The sequence below is a fragment of the Physeter macrocephalus genome, chromosome 10, assembly GCF_002837175.3.
Source record: "Physeter macrocephalus isolate SW-GA chromosome 10, ASM283717v5, whole genome shotgun sequence".
In the NCBI taxonomy this organism is placed as follows: domain Eukaryota; kingdom Metazoa; phylum Chordata; class Mammalia; order Artiodactyla; family Physeteridae; genus Physeter; species Physeter macrocephalus.
The window spans coordinates 14,899,785-14,915,111 of record NC_041223.1 but is presented as its reverse complement, the minus strand read 5'-3'; the positions used below and the strand labels follow the sequence as shown (position 1 = coordinate 14,915,111).

The 15,327-nt window shown below is 43.8% G+C and overlaps 1 protein-coding gene across 6 annotated transcripts in view; it reads right to left on the bottom strand.

The window, feature by feature from the left end:
* Positions 1 to 1,515: 1,515 nt before the first annotated feature.
* Positions 1,516 to 15,327, bottom strand: part of RMND1 (required for meiotic nuclear division 1 homolog) — a 46,931-nt gene continuing 33,119 nt past the window's right edge. For 3 of the 6 annotated variants that reach the window (XM_024122668.2, XM_028494323.2, XM_024122669.3), the window contains 3 exons: positions 13,914 to 14,034; positions 3,919 to 4,035; positions 2,841 to 3,055 (listed from right to left, as the gene is read on the bottom strand). In XM_024122668.2, coding sequence (XP_023978436.1) covers positions 3,023 to 3,055; positions 3,919 to 4,035; positions 13,914 to 14,034 — 271 coding nt within the window. In that variant the 3' untranslated portion in view covers positions 2,841 to 3,022. Of the gene's footprint in view, positions 2,092 to 2,840; positions 3,056 to 3,918; positions 4,036 to 11,545; positions 11,902 to 13,913; positions 14,035 to 15,327 lie in introns of those variants that run through there. The other 3 variants (XR_003681384.2, XR_008618329.1, XM_055087436.1) reach the window with 3 other exon arrangements.

Below are 15,327 nucleotides of genomic sequence, written 5' to 3'. Positions count from 1 at the left end.
GGCTCTAGGGAGATCGGCTTCAGTAGTTGTGGCGTATGGGCTTAGTTGCTCCACGGCATGTGGGATCTTTCCGAACCAGGGATCGAACCCATGTCCCCTGCATTGGCAGGCGGATTCTTAATCGCTGCACCACCAGGGAAGCCCTCAAGACATGTTTCTTAACTAAGGATTCAAAGGGGATCCTGGGGATTTGATTCAGCCTTCATTTACTCTCAGAATCGTATATGGGTTTTTACGCAGATGGATTGTACTAACAGTTAACTCATGACTTCACATATGTTAATTCCATTAATCCTTACAACAACCCTGTGAGGTAGTGCTACTATAAAACCCATTTTACAGATGAGGAAACAGGCCCAGAGAGGTTCTGTGACTTGCCCAGCATGATACCAGTACTAAGTGGTGTGGAGTAAGGATTCAAATCCAGGTTGGTCTTAACCACTGTACTCTCGTGAGAGAAATTTGGTACCACTTTGAGGAGTGCTTCTGTAGCCACTGGTGAATACACGTAACTTTTTTAGGCTCTCCTCAGTATTCTGGTATAATCTCTTAGACTTTTTGTTCTGAGAGAAACTGTGATCTTGAAGAACTTTTATGTTTGTATTATACCTAAAATAATTTTAAAAACTCTATAACTTAAGTTGAAGCTTTTATCATACATTTAAATACTTGAAAAATATGTAATTTGTGACATAAGTATTGATATTTTAAATTATAAATTATAATAAACAATAAAAATTATAATTTATATAATATATCTGAGTGGAATGTAATACAATAATGAGTTGATGTCCATCGTGATCCATTTAAACATAAGTAAACGATTCAAGTGTTACCTTCCTTTTTCTTCTTGAAAACTGTATTTGTTACATTTCCCCCACAAAATGTTATCCTAATAAATTTTTATGCTTGAAGGTCTTACTGTCTTTTTGTTCTGTTACATATTTGTGTATAAGTTGAAATGTTAAATTTTAATTTGCCATGACCATAAAGCACTAAATGTTCGTGTTCTTTTTGTTGTACTAAAATTTGTTTTTATTTTTCTTCTTTTTGCGGTACGCGGGACTCTCACTGTTGTGGTCTCTCCCGTTGCGGAGCACAGGCTCTGGACGCGCAGGCCCAGCCGCTCCGCGGCACGCGCGGTACGCGGGACTCTCACTGTTGTGGTCTCTCCCGTTGCGGAGCACAGGCTCTGGACGCGCAGGCCCAACCGCTCCGCGGCACGCGGGATCCTCCCGGACCGGGGCACGAACCCGCCTCCCCTGCATCGGCAGGCGGACTCCCAACCACTGCGCCACCAGGGAAGCCCTGTTGTACTAAAATTTTATAATTACACAGTTGACCCAAAGAGCAAATTGTACACATTGATACTTGGAGTAAAATTTTACTGGAAATGGCCCCTCTTATTGAAGAAGGCTCTGTTGACCAATATTTCAAATTGTCCTTTGGCTTTCTAAAGATTTTTAAAATGCAGGTTAAATATATTTAAAGGTTTTAAAATATAGTGGGCCAAACTAAAATTGAAGATGGGTGAGATGCCTTCTGTACATTGTGAGATGGGAAAATGGGAAAGGAGAACAGGCTTGATATGCTGCTTACAGGTGACAGTGCAGGCACAGCGATTTTATGAAAGTGCTGATGTGGAACTTGAGGATCTAGAAAGCTTTTTTGTTTTTAAGGTAGAAATAAATGAGTTTTCTTTTTTAAAAAATTTATTTCTTGGCTGCGTTGGGTCTTTGTTGCTGCGCGCGGGCTTTCTCTGGTTGCAGCGAACGGGGGCTACTCTTCGTTGCAGTGTGCGGGCTTCTCATTGCGGTGGCTTCTTTTGTCGCGGAGCACAGGCTCTAGGTGCGTGGGCTTCAGTAGTTGTGGCTCACAGGCTCTAAAGTGCAGGCTCAGTAGTTGTGGTGCTCGAGCTTAGTTGCTCTGCGGCATGTGGGATCTTCCCGGACCAGGGCTCGAACCCATGTCCCCTGCATTGGCAAGTGGATTCTTAATCACTGCGCCACCAGGGAAGTCCCTAGAAAGCAATTCTTAAACTATCTGTGCCCACGTGTTGCATAGTCCTTGTTGCATAGTCCTTTCAGGTACCTGAAATAGAAGACCGGTACTCAAGAAGAACTCTTGCGGTGCACTGAAAGACACCAGGATGGGCAACTTCACACTATTCTAGCAAATATATACATGAATGTCATCAGTGAGGGTACAAATAAATGTGTATTCTCTTGGGAGTATACCATATAGCAGTTAAACAAGCTATAAAGTGACTGACAGTGTCCCAATTTAGAACAGTAATACTCTGGATATGTATATAACTTACGAAAAATTCATTGTCATGGGGAGAGGGTAGTAGGGCGGGGGATATGCGTAAAAATAAGGCAAATGAAGATAAAAAGGACTTTGTTTTTAAAAAGTTAATTATCAATTCAAGATGGTAAGCACATAAATGTTAAATTCTTTGTACTTGGTATTTTAAAATTTTCCCTAAATATGTGAGAAACTTAAAATAAAATTCCTCTGTGGGAAGAATATTTTGACCAACTTGGTAGTGAAAGGATGGAAAGTATGGATTAATAAAAGGAAAGTGCCAGTGAGCAGTCAGACTCAAATTATGCCACCTAAAAATAGGTATACAAAGTTCATTTTTGCCATTAAAGCCTACTTATTTTATAAATTTCAACACTTTGGAGTTCCTGTATGGTTTTCTTAGGGCCAAGCTTCGGATTCCCTGGGGAAAGGTTAGGAGCAATGCCCAAATTCCCCAGATGCCCAGATTATCCAAAGTTCTTTAAAATATAAAATGAACATTATCCTTTCAAACTCAGTGTTACAGACCCAAATGCCAGATTCTTCATAGTTTTTATTCAAGTAGCAATACATTTAGAAACTGAGAAAGATCACTGTGACAATTCCTTGATTAAAAAAATTAAATACCTAATAATCTCAACAGTGGAGCATTTATTTTTGATTGTAGAACTTCAATGTATCTTGCAATGACACTTTTCCTTTGGTCGTCACTTAATCAGAAAAATACTCGTCCCAGCTCAAACATTACCTTACAAATAAAAAGTGAGAAGTATTAATAATTTCATGGCAAATCACTGGTACAAACTAAAATGACTTTTCTAAGATCGTGATTAATGAAAAATGCTCCCGAAGTAAGAATAACTTTTTTGTTATTACAGGGCATTACAGGGCAAGCTGAGGCACAGGTGCCTGGTGTTGGGCTGAACATTATACATTTACAGCTAGAACTTTCCCTAAATGCCATCTTTAAAAATGTGGAGGGAGGGACTTCCCAGGTAGCGCAGTGGTTAATCCACCTGCCGATGCAGGGGACATGGGTTTGAGCCCTTGTCCAGGAAGATCCCACATGCTGCAGAGCAAATAAGCCTGTGCGCCACAACTACTGAGCCCACACGCCACAACTACTGAAGCCCTCGCGGTTAGAGCCAGTGCTCCACAACAAGAGAAGCCACCGCAATGAGAAGCCTGCACGCCACAAGGAAGAGTAGCCCCCGCTCGCCACAACTAGAGAAAGCCTGTGTGCAACTAAGACCCAATGCAGCCAAAAAAAGAAAAATTTATTTAATAAATAAATAAAAAGAGCAAATAATTAAAAAAAAAAAACGTGGAGGGAATTCCCTGGTGGTCAAGTGGTTAGGATTTGGCACTTTCACTGCCATGGCCTGGGTTCAGTCCCTGGTCAGGGAACTGGGATCCTGCAAGCTGCGCAGCAGGGCCAAATAAAATAAATAAAAATGTGGAACTTTACCAAAAATCATGCTTAATGCATTTTCAAAATATTACCACAGTCACTTGAAACCTGCCTCACTTCCAAATAGACTTAACATTTAGAACAAAGTCATGCTCCATCCTATTACTTTCCGTCAAGTTACTTTCATAAAAGTTACCTACCTCTATGGTGATAAGGATGACAATCATCCATTCCAGGCGGAGCGTCCTCTTCTCAGTCAGGTGATTGCGCATCAGATCTGTTAGCTCCATGCAGTGCTGAAGCTTTTCATTCATGACCTGCATTAGAAAAATCTCTAAGTATCCTGTATATTTAAACATTCACTTAAGATAACAGTCGCATGCTTCAGAATTCTAAGTTTGAAATAGGTGTGCAGTGAAAAATCACCCCTTCAATTTTTTTTTTTTTTTTTTTTTTTTGCGGTACGCGGGCCTCTCACTGCTGTGGCCTCTCCCGTTGCGGAGCACAGGCTCCGGACGCGCAGGCTCAGCGGCCGTGGCTCACGGGCCCAGCCGCTCCGCGGCATGTGGGATCCTCCCGGACCGGGGCACGAACCCGCGTCCCCTGCATCGGCAGGCGGACTCTCAACCACTGCGCCACCAGGGAAGCCCACCCCAAAGGCAACCTACCAGTGCTACTTTGTCTCCTTTCTGTGAATCCACCTAGGGAAGTTCTCAAATCTGACTGCAAGAAATACTTTGCATACCGAAGCTCTTATATTCATAAGATTTTGATGGAAGATCTAAAAGTTTTTGATTCCTAGTTTTTTGTTGCTGCCCTTGGATTTTCAGCAGTTAATAAAAGCAAACCTGAAATATGATTCTTTTAGCATGGCCTTAAGATGAGAAACAACGATTACCTTCTACTAAAACCGTTCCAAGTCCCCCAAACACAAAACTTGACCTGCTGCACACTCGCCACTAGATGGCACTGCTTTTAATGCTTAACTGCAGAGGTTCTGTGTTCTGATGCTCCACAAGCTGGCCGAGGGGTTCATAGAAAACAGAATCTTTGAAGTTAAGACTTGAATGTGACCACTGGCAAGTTATACTTCCTTAATCTCTCTGTATCTCACTTTCTTTTGGAAATTACACAGTCTGGAAACAAATTTTTAAAAAGTTTTTGGATTCCCCTTGATAACTTCTGGGGTACGTATGCTGAGAGTGCAGGTATGGTCAGTGGAAATCTGAGACAAATCACAGATGCATGTTTGGGGACTGACTGAAATGTGCTAGTGCACCATATTTACTATCATTTTGCACAGAGCATTACTAATGAGAGTGAACACGTGGAACCACACTGATAATACGTATTTGCCCACGTTTCCAGACTTCATGTAACCCCGTAGTCACCAATTTGTATAAATGTTTAGAACAGTGCCTCTTTCTTTTCTCCCTTTCTTTGCCTTCCTATTTCTATTGGCTGCTTGATCTTGGTCTGTAAACATGCTCAGCCTTAAGCTTGCTTCTCTCTTCAAAATGCTGACCCAACCCTCTTTTACATTTTCTTTCAACTTTGACTAAAGAACAGACATTTTCTTTCTCCACTTCCTCACCACCAACTTATTCCTTAGCCCTTAGAGGGTGTAGATATTACCTCTCCTCCCCCGGAACTTCCAGATGTCTCCTAAACAGTAACACCCTTTATTGGTTAGATTCTGAAACTTCAATTAACTCAAGCATTTGACAACACCTTGAAATGCACACTTCCTTCGTTTTTTTCTCCCGTAGGGACTAAGTTCTGCCTCCGACCATCACTTTTTCTGAGTCTTCTCGGACCTCCCCTGGCCTGTGGATGACATTTTCCAGAGTCTTGATCTTGTCCCTCCTGTCCTCTAGCTCTGCACGATCCTGCCCATCTGGTTTGTGCAGGCGCTTCCTGAACTTCAGTCATTTCCATCCCACGATCACTGCTTCTGTGATAAACATGTGCCAATTGGATTTAAAGTCAAAAAGACTTAGAAATGGGGACTTCCCTGGTGGCACAGTGGTTAAGGCTCTGTGCTCCCAATACAGGGGGCCCAGGTTCGATCCCTGGTCAGGGAACTAGATTCCCACATGCATGCTGCAACGAAGAGTTTGCATGCCACAACTAAGGAGCCTGTGAGCTGCAACTAAGATATGGCGCAACCAAAAAAAAAAAAAAAAAATCACAAAAAAACCCTTAGAAATGTTTATTTTAAAAGGAAACTACATTGCCAAAATGGAAAACCAGTATGATGTGAAATGGTGTTGGATACACAAAGCTGAGCCTGGTGCCTGGGAAAGTGGTAGATTATACATTAGAGGGCCGGTCAAGAGCCACTAAAGCCAAGCTAAGCATTTCTCCTCAACTCTGAACAGAAGTGTTACTTGCTTCAATGCTTACATGTTATATCAGGGTCCATGTGTTCCCTAAGTTCATCTCTTGTACAAGTGTATGTATTCCACATTTTGAGAAAGACTGATTTAAACTGTTTTTTGATGAGTCCCAAGTATTAACTGCTTAATCCTGATTTCTCCTCTGCCCGAATTTCTAACTGCCTATAAAACATCTTTTTACTATTTTCCTGCCAGCACCTTAAATTTAGCATTTCTCAAACTACAGTTGACATCCTGTTCAAGTCTATCCCTCTTCTTGGGTCCCTAGCTCAAAGCAGGTCACACTATCTTCTCGGGCACCCAGCGTAGAAACCTTTGATCTCTGTCCTGCACTCCTGGATCCCTGGCACTTCAGTTGCCCTTGCTTTATGGAGTCGAGTCTGTCCTCTCCGTAGCATTTCTTAATACACCTAGTAGGCTTTCATCAACTATTTGTCACCTCTTCAAACCGGTCTGTTTGGTTGTTTTGGTGGTGGTGATGGGCTGGGGGCTTTCCGGGTTTTGTTTGCCCGGGCCACCAGAGTTCTCAAACAGGATGGATCGTTTCACTCCCCTCCTCAGCAGCTATTGCCTCGCTATTGCCTTCTCGATAACATGAAACGCCCCCAGATGGTTTAGTCCAATCACTCTTCAGTGGGTGGCGCCCTCCTCAAGCCTGAAGGCGAGGTCTCTGTGGCCCTTCCTGACCTCCTGCTCCTCGCTCAGCACTCCCACAGCACCTCGCTGTTTCCCTCGTTTAGAACTTCCTCATTCTGCCTCACAGCCACCTGCTGCCTGCCCGGCACCCTCCCCTCCTGCCCCCTTGTTTTGGAGAGTTACTCTTCCCTGTTTCCAACCACGTGACGCTGCCAATCTTATTAGTATCACTACCCGCCTGACACCAACCCCTCTCCCCTCCCCCGAAAAGCCCAAGGGGGAGACAGGGTCAGTACAAGACCCAGGCTTGGCCAACTGTGAGGCCCGGTTGCCTCGTCACATGGCTGGTCAAAGCATGGACACATGGCCCAGTCCTTTGAAGCTGCCAGGCAGAGGAAAATGTCGCTCGGATATCCCCCCTTCCCACACCCCTTTCTCCCCATCGCAGAGAGAATGCTACCAAGAAGGAAAGGAGGAGGTCAAACTGGTACGGAGGATGCTGAGGCAGGAAACAGTCCTGATGACCCGTCTGGGTCTGTGCAACAGACGTTCCCTGTTTCACGCCTGCTCCCTGTTTCACGCCTGCTCCCTGTTTCTCAGCCCCGTGAGCCAGTACACGGGGATAAGTAAGGTCATTCCAATTGTCTTTCTGTCGTGTGCAAGCAAGGGAGCCCCAACTAACACATGCTTCCTATGTCCTTTGGTTACAGAATCAGACGTGTTTCATGTGCACAGATGATGGAGCAGGAGAAAACGGGGACAGGGTCACAGAGGTGGTAAATGTGAAGTAGGCTCTAAATAGGCAGGTGCCAGGAAGAAACGGTGGGGCGCCGGGGGGACAGTATTTGTAGTAGAGGAAACAGCATGGAGGCAAGTACAGCTAGATAGTGAAAAACTTGGAAGTGGTTGGAGGTAAGGTTAAAAAGGTAAGTTAGTACTGAATTGTGAGAAGTACTACAGACCATAGCTGGTAGGCAGAGTAATGGCCCCCCAGATATTCACATTCTAATCCTTGGGACCCACGAATATTACACAGCAAAGGATACTTAAGACTGTACAGGAATTAAGGTTGTTAAGTCAGCCGATCTTTAGATAAGGAGACAAGCCTAGATTATCTGGGTGGGCCCCGTGCAATCACAAGGGTCCTTAAAAGTGGGGATGGCAGGCCGAAGAGCTCAGCGATGCGAGCCGGAAGGGGGGTCTGAGCCGAGGGCAGTGGGTGGCCGCTCGGAGCTGGAACAGCCAAGGAAACGGCCCCACCCAGGGCCTCTGGAGCGGTGTGCGGCCCTGCCAACGCCTTGATTTTGGCTCAGTGACTCCCAGGTCAGACTTCGGACCTACCGAACTGTAAAATAATACATCTGTGTTAAGTCAGTCTGTGGTAATTTGCTGCAGCAGCAGTAGAAATGAATACATAGCACGATAATGTTGGAACTTTCTTCTGCAGGTAAGGGAGTCCTTTGTCCACTCTTAAAATATTTGTTCAGTGTTTACTGTACTGTGCTGGGCAGGGGAGATGAAGTGGTGAATAAGACAGATATGTCTCTGTCTTCTGGCTGCAGGGCCCAGCCTAGAGGCTGGGAGACAAAGAAGAAGGTATTAGGGTGAACGGGGTGCGAGACGCACATCAGCAGTCAGGGTGCAGAAGGCGGGTCAGTTTGGTATCCCTCCCTGTCTCACCAGCCCAGGGCCTATCGTAGAGACTTTCGATAAACATCTGGCAATGAATGCATGACACTCAGGAGAAAACGAAAGGATGCTCTGACTGCATGTGGAAGATGAAGGAGAAAGAGGAAACCATGGTGAGTTTCAAGTTCCTGCTTGACTGACCAGGTGGTCGTGCTATTAGCTGAGACAGAAATAGAGAAGGTTCAACTGCATTTTCTGGGAGAATACAGTGAGTTTCATTTTGAATTCTTAATCACTGATTAATTCTCCAAATATTTATGGAACACATATTCTACTGAGGCCTTTGCCAAGAAGTGGGAAGGGAGCCAGGAAGAAGACGATCGTGCTCTCTCATTTCACGAAGCCTGCGTTCTAGAGGGGAGTGTACTCATCACATATTTACAGGGAAAGCAGCTTCTATCCCTTTCGCTGCTGTGTTTTAAGGAAGGAGAGGGGGACTCTCACGAGTGCAGCTCCAATTTCATATAAATCCCCTTTTCCCCTCTGAATACTTGCTACTTCTACTTTTAGCCACCCTGCCCCAGTTCCTACACAGATTCCAATAAGGATGTGGAAGAAATACGTAATTTATAAAAACAATTTAAATGAAACAAATTTCAGCTCGTAAAGAAAATTTAAAGTGGATTTCCAGGGACTGCCGGTAATATGGACGGAATGTTTGTGTTCCCCCAAAATTCACGTTGAAGTCCTAACCCCCAATGTGATGGTATCTGGAGATGAGGCCTTTGGGGGTGATTAGGTTTAGATGAGGTCTAAGTTAACATCCTTACAAGGAGAGGCAGAGACACCAGAGTGGGTGCTCTCTCCCTGCCTCGTGAGGAGGCCGCACCGAGAAAGTGAGAAGAGGCTTCTCCCAAGGCGCTGGATCCGCGGCGCCATGAGATCAATACGATGCGGGACGCGAGCTGCCGCCCCGAGGAGTGCGCACAAAGTACTCCAGAAGCACAAGGGCAAGTGGTGCCCCATTTAAACAGACCTTTATTTTTATTCTTCAGGACACTACCTGGATTCCTTTCCACTTGTTTTACAGCACGGATTAAGTGCAACGTACGCATTATTCCAGGTACTCAGTTAAGGATTCAGAAGTCAGCAGCATTATAGTTACACAGAACTCACCTAAGATTTTTTTGAAAAATACCACAGAACTGACCTGTTCCGGGGCTCTTCCAGTTTGGGGACTGAGGGGACCTGGTCCACCTGCTCCCTGGGCTGCGATCAATTTCCCCACACTGGGCACTGAGGGAGCCTCTCCACTCAGAGGAGCACTGTCCCCAGCGAACCCCAAGTGCCCTCCTGGCACATCCCCTCCCTCTGCTTGAGCAAAGTGAAGACGCAGAGGCACTTTCTCCAGGTTTCCCCTTCCTACCTGGCACTGTGATGCTTGTCCAGCTAGCTGATTACTTCACTGCGTGTCAATGTTCACGATCGATCCTGTTTTGACATTCCTCATCTTCAGCTGTGGCTTTCACGCTGAATGCAGGGTTCATGTTGAGTAAGTTCCTATCTTTACACTCCTCCTCCTCTGGACCACACACTCAGGATGTTTCCTGCTCAAACCACCTTCATCGTTGGTGACTTCAGTGATTCTGTTCTCTTTTCCTGTACTCTTGTCCACGAGGGACATGTGAAGGACACCATGGGCATCAAAGATGCCGTGATTTGAGGAAGGACACAGGATGGGGGCTGGGGGCAGAAAGGGAGGATGCTTGAGCGCACACCTCCCAGGCAGCCGGCTTACCTCGGCTGTTGCTCAGCCACTGTTACTGACTTAACTCAGCACAACAGGCTGGTCATCAGAAGAGGTCTGATGCATCTGCTTGGTGGCAATAATCTTTATACTTCAACCCAACGATCGTGGTGCCACCAAACGTCTTCATTCCAAGAGAAAAAGGGGAGACATCCAAAAGCCATAACTCTTGAGCATTTTCAAATTCATCCCTAGTAAATACGGCTGCTCATCAAGGTTGATGCTTTTGTTTAATGTCATTAAAGAATTCTCACAAAAGATTTTCAAGTTTTCCTTGAGGCATAATTTACATACGATAATATGCACTTGTTTCCATTCTAAGTGTACAGTTTGAAGATTTTCACAGATAGACACCCGTGGAAGTAACACCACAGCGTTTCCATCTCCCCAAGATCCCTTGTGCCCCTTTGGAATCTACTGCCCTACCCACCACCCCACCTCCAAGCCCTAGGGAACCACTGATCTATTTTCTGTAATTATAGATTAGATTAGCCTTTCTAGAATTTCCTATAAATATAACAGCATGTATTCTTTTGTGTCAGATTTTTTTCACTCAGCATAACGATCCTGATATTCATTCATGTTGTTGCATGGATGGGAAATTCATTGCTTTTATTGCTGAGTGGTACTCCACCGTATGGCTATCCCACAATTTCTTTATCCATTCACCTACTGATGGGCATTTGACTGTTTCCAGTTCTTGGCTATTAGGACTAAAGCTGCTAAGAACATTCAGGTACAAATCAGTGTGAGGACATATGTGTTCATTTCTCATGAGTAAATACTCAGGAGTGGAATTGTTGGATCGTATAGTAACACAACAATTAAATTTCTGAGGAACTGCCGGGCTGTTTTTGCAAAGTTGTTGTACCAATGTGTATTCCCACAAGTAATGTATGAAACTTCCATCTGCTCTGTATCCTTCCCAACACTTGGTATTGTCAGTCCTTTTAATTTTAGTCATTCTAGTGAGTGTGTAGTAACAGCGCATTGCAGGTTTAATTTACACTTCCCTGGTAAACAATAACGTTGAACATCTTTCTCATGTTCATTTGGCCGTTCACATATTTTGTGAGACGTCAGTTTAAATCTTTTGCCCATTTAAAAAACTGGGCTGTCTTTTTGAGTAGAAAGAGTTCTTCCTTTTTTTTTTTTTGCGGTACGCGGGCCTCTCACCGCTGTGGCCTCCCCCGCTGCGGAGCACAGGCTCCGGACGCGCAGGCCCAGCGGCCATGACCCACGGGCCCAGCCGCCCCGCGGCATGCGGGATCCTCCCGGACCGGGGCACGAACCCGGGCCCGCTGCATCGGCAGGCGGACTCCCAACCACTGCGCCACAGTGGTTGGGAGTTCTTCCTTTTTTTAATGCGTAGATCTTTTAAAAAAAATTATTTATTTTATTATTTATTTTATTTTTGACTGCGTTGGGTCTTCGTTGCTGCGCGCGGGCTTTCTCTAGTTGTGGCAAGCGGCGCTACTCTTCGTTGCGGTGCGCAGGCTTCTCATTGTGGTGGCTTCTTTGTTGTGGAGCACGGGCTCTAGGCATGCGGGCTTCAGTAGTTGTGGCACGCGGGCCTAGAGAGCAGGCTCAGTAGTTGTGGTGCACAGCCTTGGCTGCTCCGCGGCATGTGGGATCTTCCTGGACCAGGGCTTGAACCCGTGTCCCCTGCATTGGCAGGCAGATTCTTAGCTACTGCACCACCAGGGAAGCACCTTGAGTAGAAAGAGTTCTTTGATTATTCTGGACAAGTCCTTTGTCAGGTTATATATTGAGAATATTTCCTCCCAGCCTGTGATGTGCCTTTTCATATTAAGAGTGTCTTTCAAAGAGCAGTGGTCTTAGTTTTGATGAAGTTCAACTTATCAAATTCATTCCTCAAGGTGCATGTTTTTTGTTTTTTTTTCTAACAAATCTTGACCTTCCCCAAGGTCATGATGCCTTTTTCCTATATTTTCTTCCTGAGGTTTTATAATTTTAGCTTTTATATTTAAAAGGTCTCTGATTCATTTAGAAATGGTGTGAAGTAAAGGATAGGGTTCATTATGACTATCCCATTGTTCTAGCACCATTTGTTGAAAAGATTAGGAAAAAAATAAAGAGAGCCTTGAAGACTTGTTGGAGTATAATTAAAGGTCTGACATTCACGTCATAGAGAGACAGTAGATTTCTCCTCAGAAATCATGGAGGCCGGAAAAAAGTGACACAGTAATTTGTAGGTATTGAAAGAAATGAACTATCAACTTGGAATCCTCTACCTAGTGAAAAAATCCTTCAGGAATAAAGGGGAAATCTAGACGTTTTCAGATGAAGAAAAACTAAGAGACTATGCTTTTGCAAACTTACCCTGAAAGAATGGCTAAAGAATGTTCCTGAAACAGAAAAGAAACAATAAAAGAAGAAATCGTGGAACATCATTGAAAAAAAAAAAGAACAGAAAGAATAAAAATGGGGGTAAATACAATAGGATTTCCGTCTCCTCTTGAGTTTTCTAAATTATGTTTGACGGTTGCAGCAAAAATTGTAACACTGATGAAGTTCTCAAAGTGGGGAGTAAAGGGATGTAAAGAGCGGTAAGGTTTCCACGCTGGATTTAATCTGGCAAAATGTTGAAACCAGTGGATTGTGATAAGCTAGGTATGTATAATGTGACACTTAGAGCAACCACTAAATATCTATGCAGAGACATACTCAAAAACAATACAGATAAATCAAAATGGAATCCCCCCAAATGGCTAAGTAACTCACAGGAAGGCAGGGATTGACACAGGCAATGACTTGGATGGATCTCAAGGGTATTATACTCATTGAAAAAAGCCCATTTTAAAGTCACACCCTGTATGATTCTATTTATATAACATTCCCCAAATGACAAAATTAGAGCTGGAGAATAGATTACTCATTACCAGCGCTTAGGGATGGTCGGGGAGGGAAGGGTGTGACTACAAAGGGACAAGCACAAGGGAGATCTCTGTGGTGATAGAACAGTTCTGTATCCAGATCTTGTGGTTACCTGGATCTACACGTGTGATTAAATGTGACAGAACAATGCGCACACATGGTACCACCGTCCATCTTGTCTTCTGCTCTCTTTCCCGTGTGGTTTACCTCCACCATGACACCCTCCACGCACTTCCATCATTCCATCAGCTGCCTCCCTCCTCAACTTTGCTTCCACACTTCTAAATGCTTTCAGACAGTTCTAACTGGATGTCTTCTTGTTACTCTACTCTCAACATATCTTAAATGTGGCTCCTCCCCTCCCCCCAACCTCTCTACATTTTGCCATCTTTCTGTCACCCACCACAAACGTCAGTCATCCTTATTCTTCCTTCTCCCTGGCCTCCCCGTACCAACCACTTCATCTGTCTTAAAGGATTCTTTTAAAAATTCATTTCTCTTCTCACTGTCACCAGTAAAGTTCTGGACCCCATGAATTCTTGCTTGAAACTTGATGAGAAACTTCCTAACAGACCACTAGGCCTCCAAACTCTCACCAATCTTAACTAGTCTGTAGAGCAAATATCAGAACATCCTTTGACGTGAAAGCTGAAAACTGTACACAGGAAAACTAGAACGGGAAATCTAGAGATCTGAGTAGACGTCAAACAAGACATTTCTCCAAAAGCAGTTAAACACATTTACTTAATTAAAAACTTGTCTTCACACAGTCATACAACTTATAGGTGATATTGTGTCCCTCTCAGTAGAAGTGCAAAATACATACCTTAACTCTACGAGTAATGCTGAGGAACCGACAAGTTTTATCATAAAGTTCTTCCAGATTTTCTCTGTCCCAGTAGAAATCAGGAGTGATCAAGAAGTCTGAACTCAAGTTTATATGGTGTCTTAAAAAAAGGAAAATCATTAACTTTTAATTTTTATTTTGAATTAAAAAATCATGGTCTATTTTATTTTTTTGAAGAAGATATTTATTGATTGAAGTATGGTTAATTTACAATGTTGTATTAATTTCAAGTTAATTTCAAGTGTATGGCAAAGTGTGTTAATTTCAAGTGTATGGCAAAGTGATTATATATATATATATATATATATATATATATATATTCTTTTTTAGGTTCTTTTCCATTATAGGTTACTACAAGATATTGAGTAGAGTTCCCTGTGCTATACAGTAGGTCCTTGTTGTTTACCTATTTTATATATAGCAGTGTGGCTATATTAATCCCAAACTCCTAATTTATCTCCCCCCATCCCCTTTGGTAACCACAAGTTTGTTTTCTATGTCTGTGAGTCTATTTGTTTTGTAAATAAGTTTATTTCTTATTTACATGGTGCTTTATAAAAGTAGTTTTTAATGCTGATTCTTGTAATACTTCTGAGAAACTTAACAAAAAATTTTCAAAATGTGCAACCAAATTAATTCAATCTTTATATTAACATTTATGAAGTAGAGAGAGAAAATACCCAATGTAAAAAATTTCTAGGGACTTCCTTGGTGGCGCAGTGGTTAATAATCCACCTGCCGATGCAGGGGACACGGGTTTGAGCCCTGGTCTGGGAAGATCCTACATGCCGCGGAGCAACTACGTCTGTGCGCCACAACTACTGAGCCTGTGCTCTAGGGCCTGTGAGCCACAACTACTGAGCCTGCGCGCCTAGAGCCCGTGCTCCGCAACGAGAAGTCACTGCAATGAGAAGACTGTGCACCACAACGAAGAGCAGCCCCTGCTCGCCGCTACTAGAGAAAGCCCGCGTGCAGCAACCAAGACCCAACACAGCCAAAATAAATAAATCAATAAACTTATTAAAAAAAAATTTCTAAGCTTTTTTCATTAAAATTTGTTACAATATACATGCACATATATTTGTGTGTGTGTGTGTGGATAGGCAACCAGATGGCTCAAAAATAAAAAAGACAGAAAAAGGTAAAAATTGACCAATCTTACTCCTGTTCTTATCCCCATTTTTCCCTTTCTCCCACTCCCTGCGGGTAGCCGCTGCTAGTTTGACACACACACACACAAACACACACACTCTCTCTCTATTTCTACCTTTTTTTTTTTTTTTTTTTTTGTGGTATGCGGGCCTCCCTCTGCTGTGGCCTCTCCCGTTGCGGAGCACGGGCTCCGGACGCGCAGGCCCAGCGGCCATGGCTCACGGGCCCAGCCGCTCCGCGG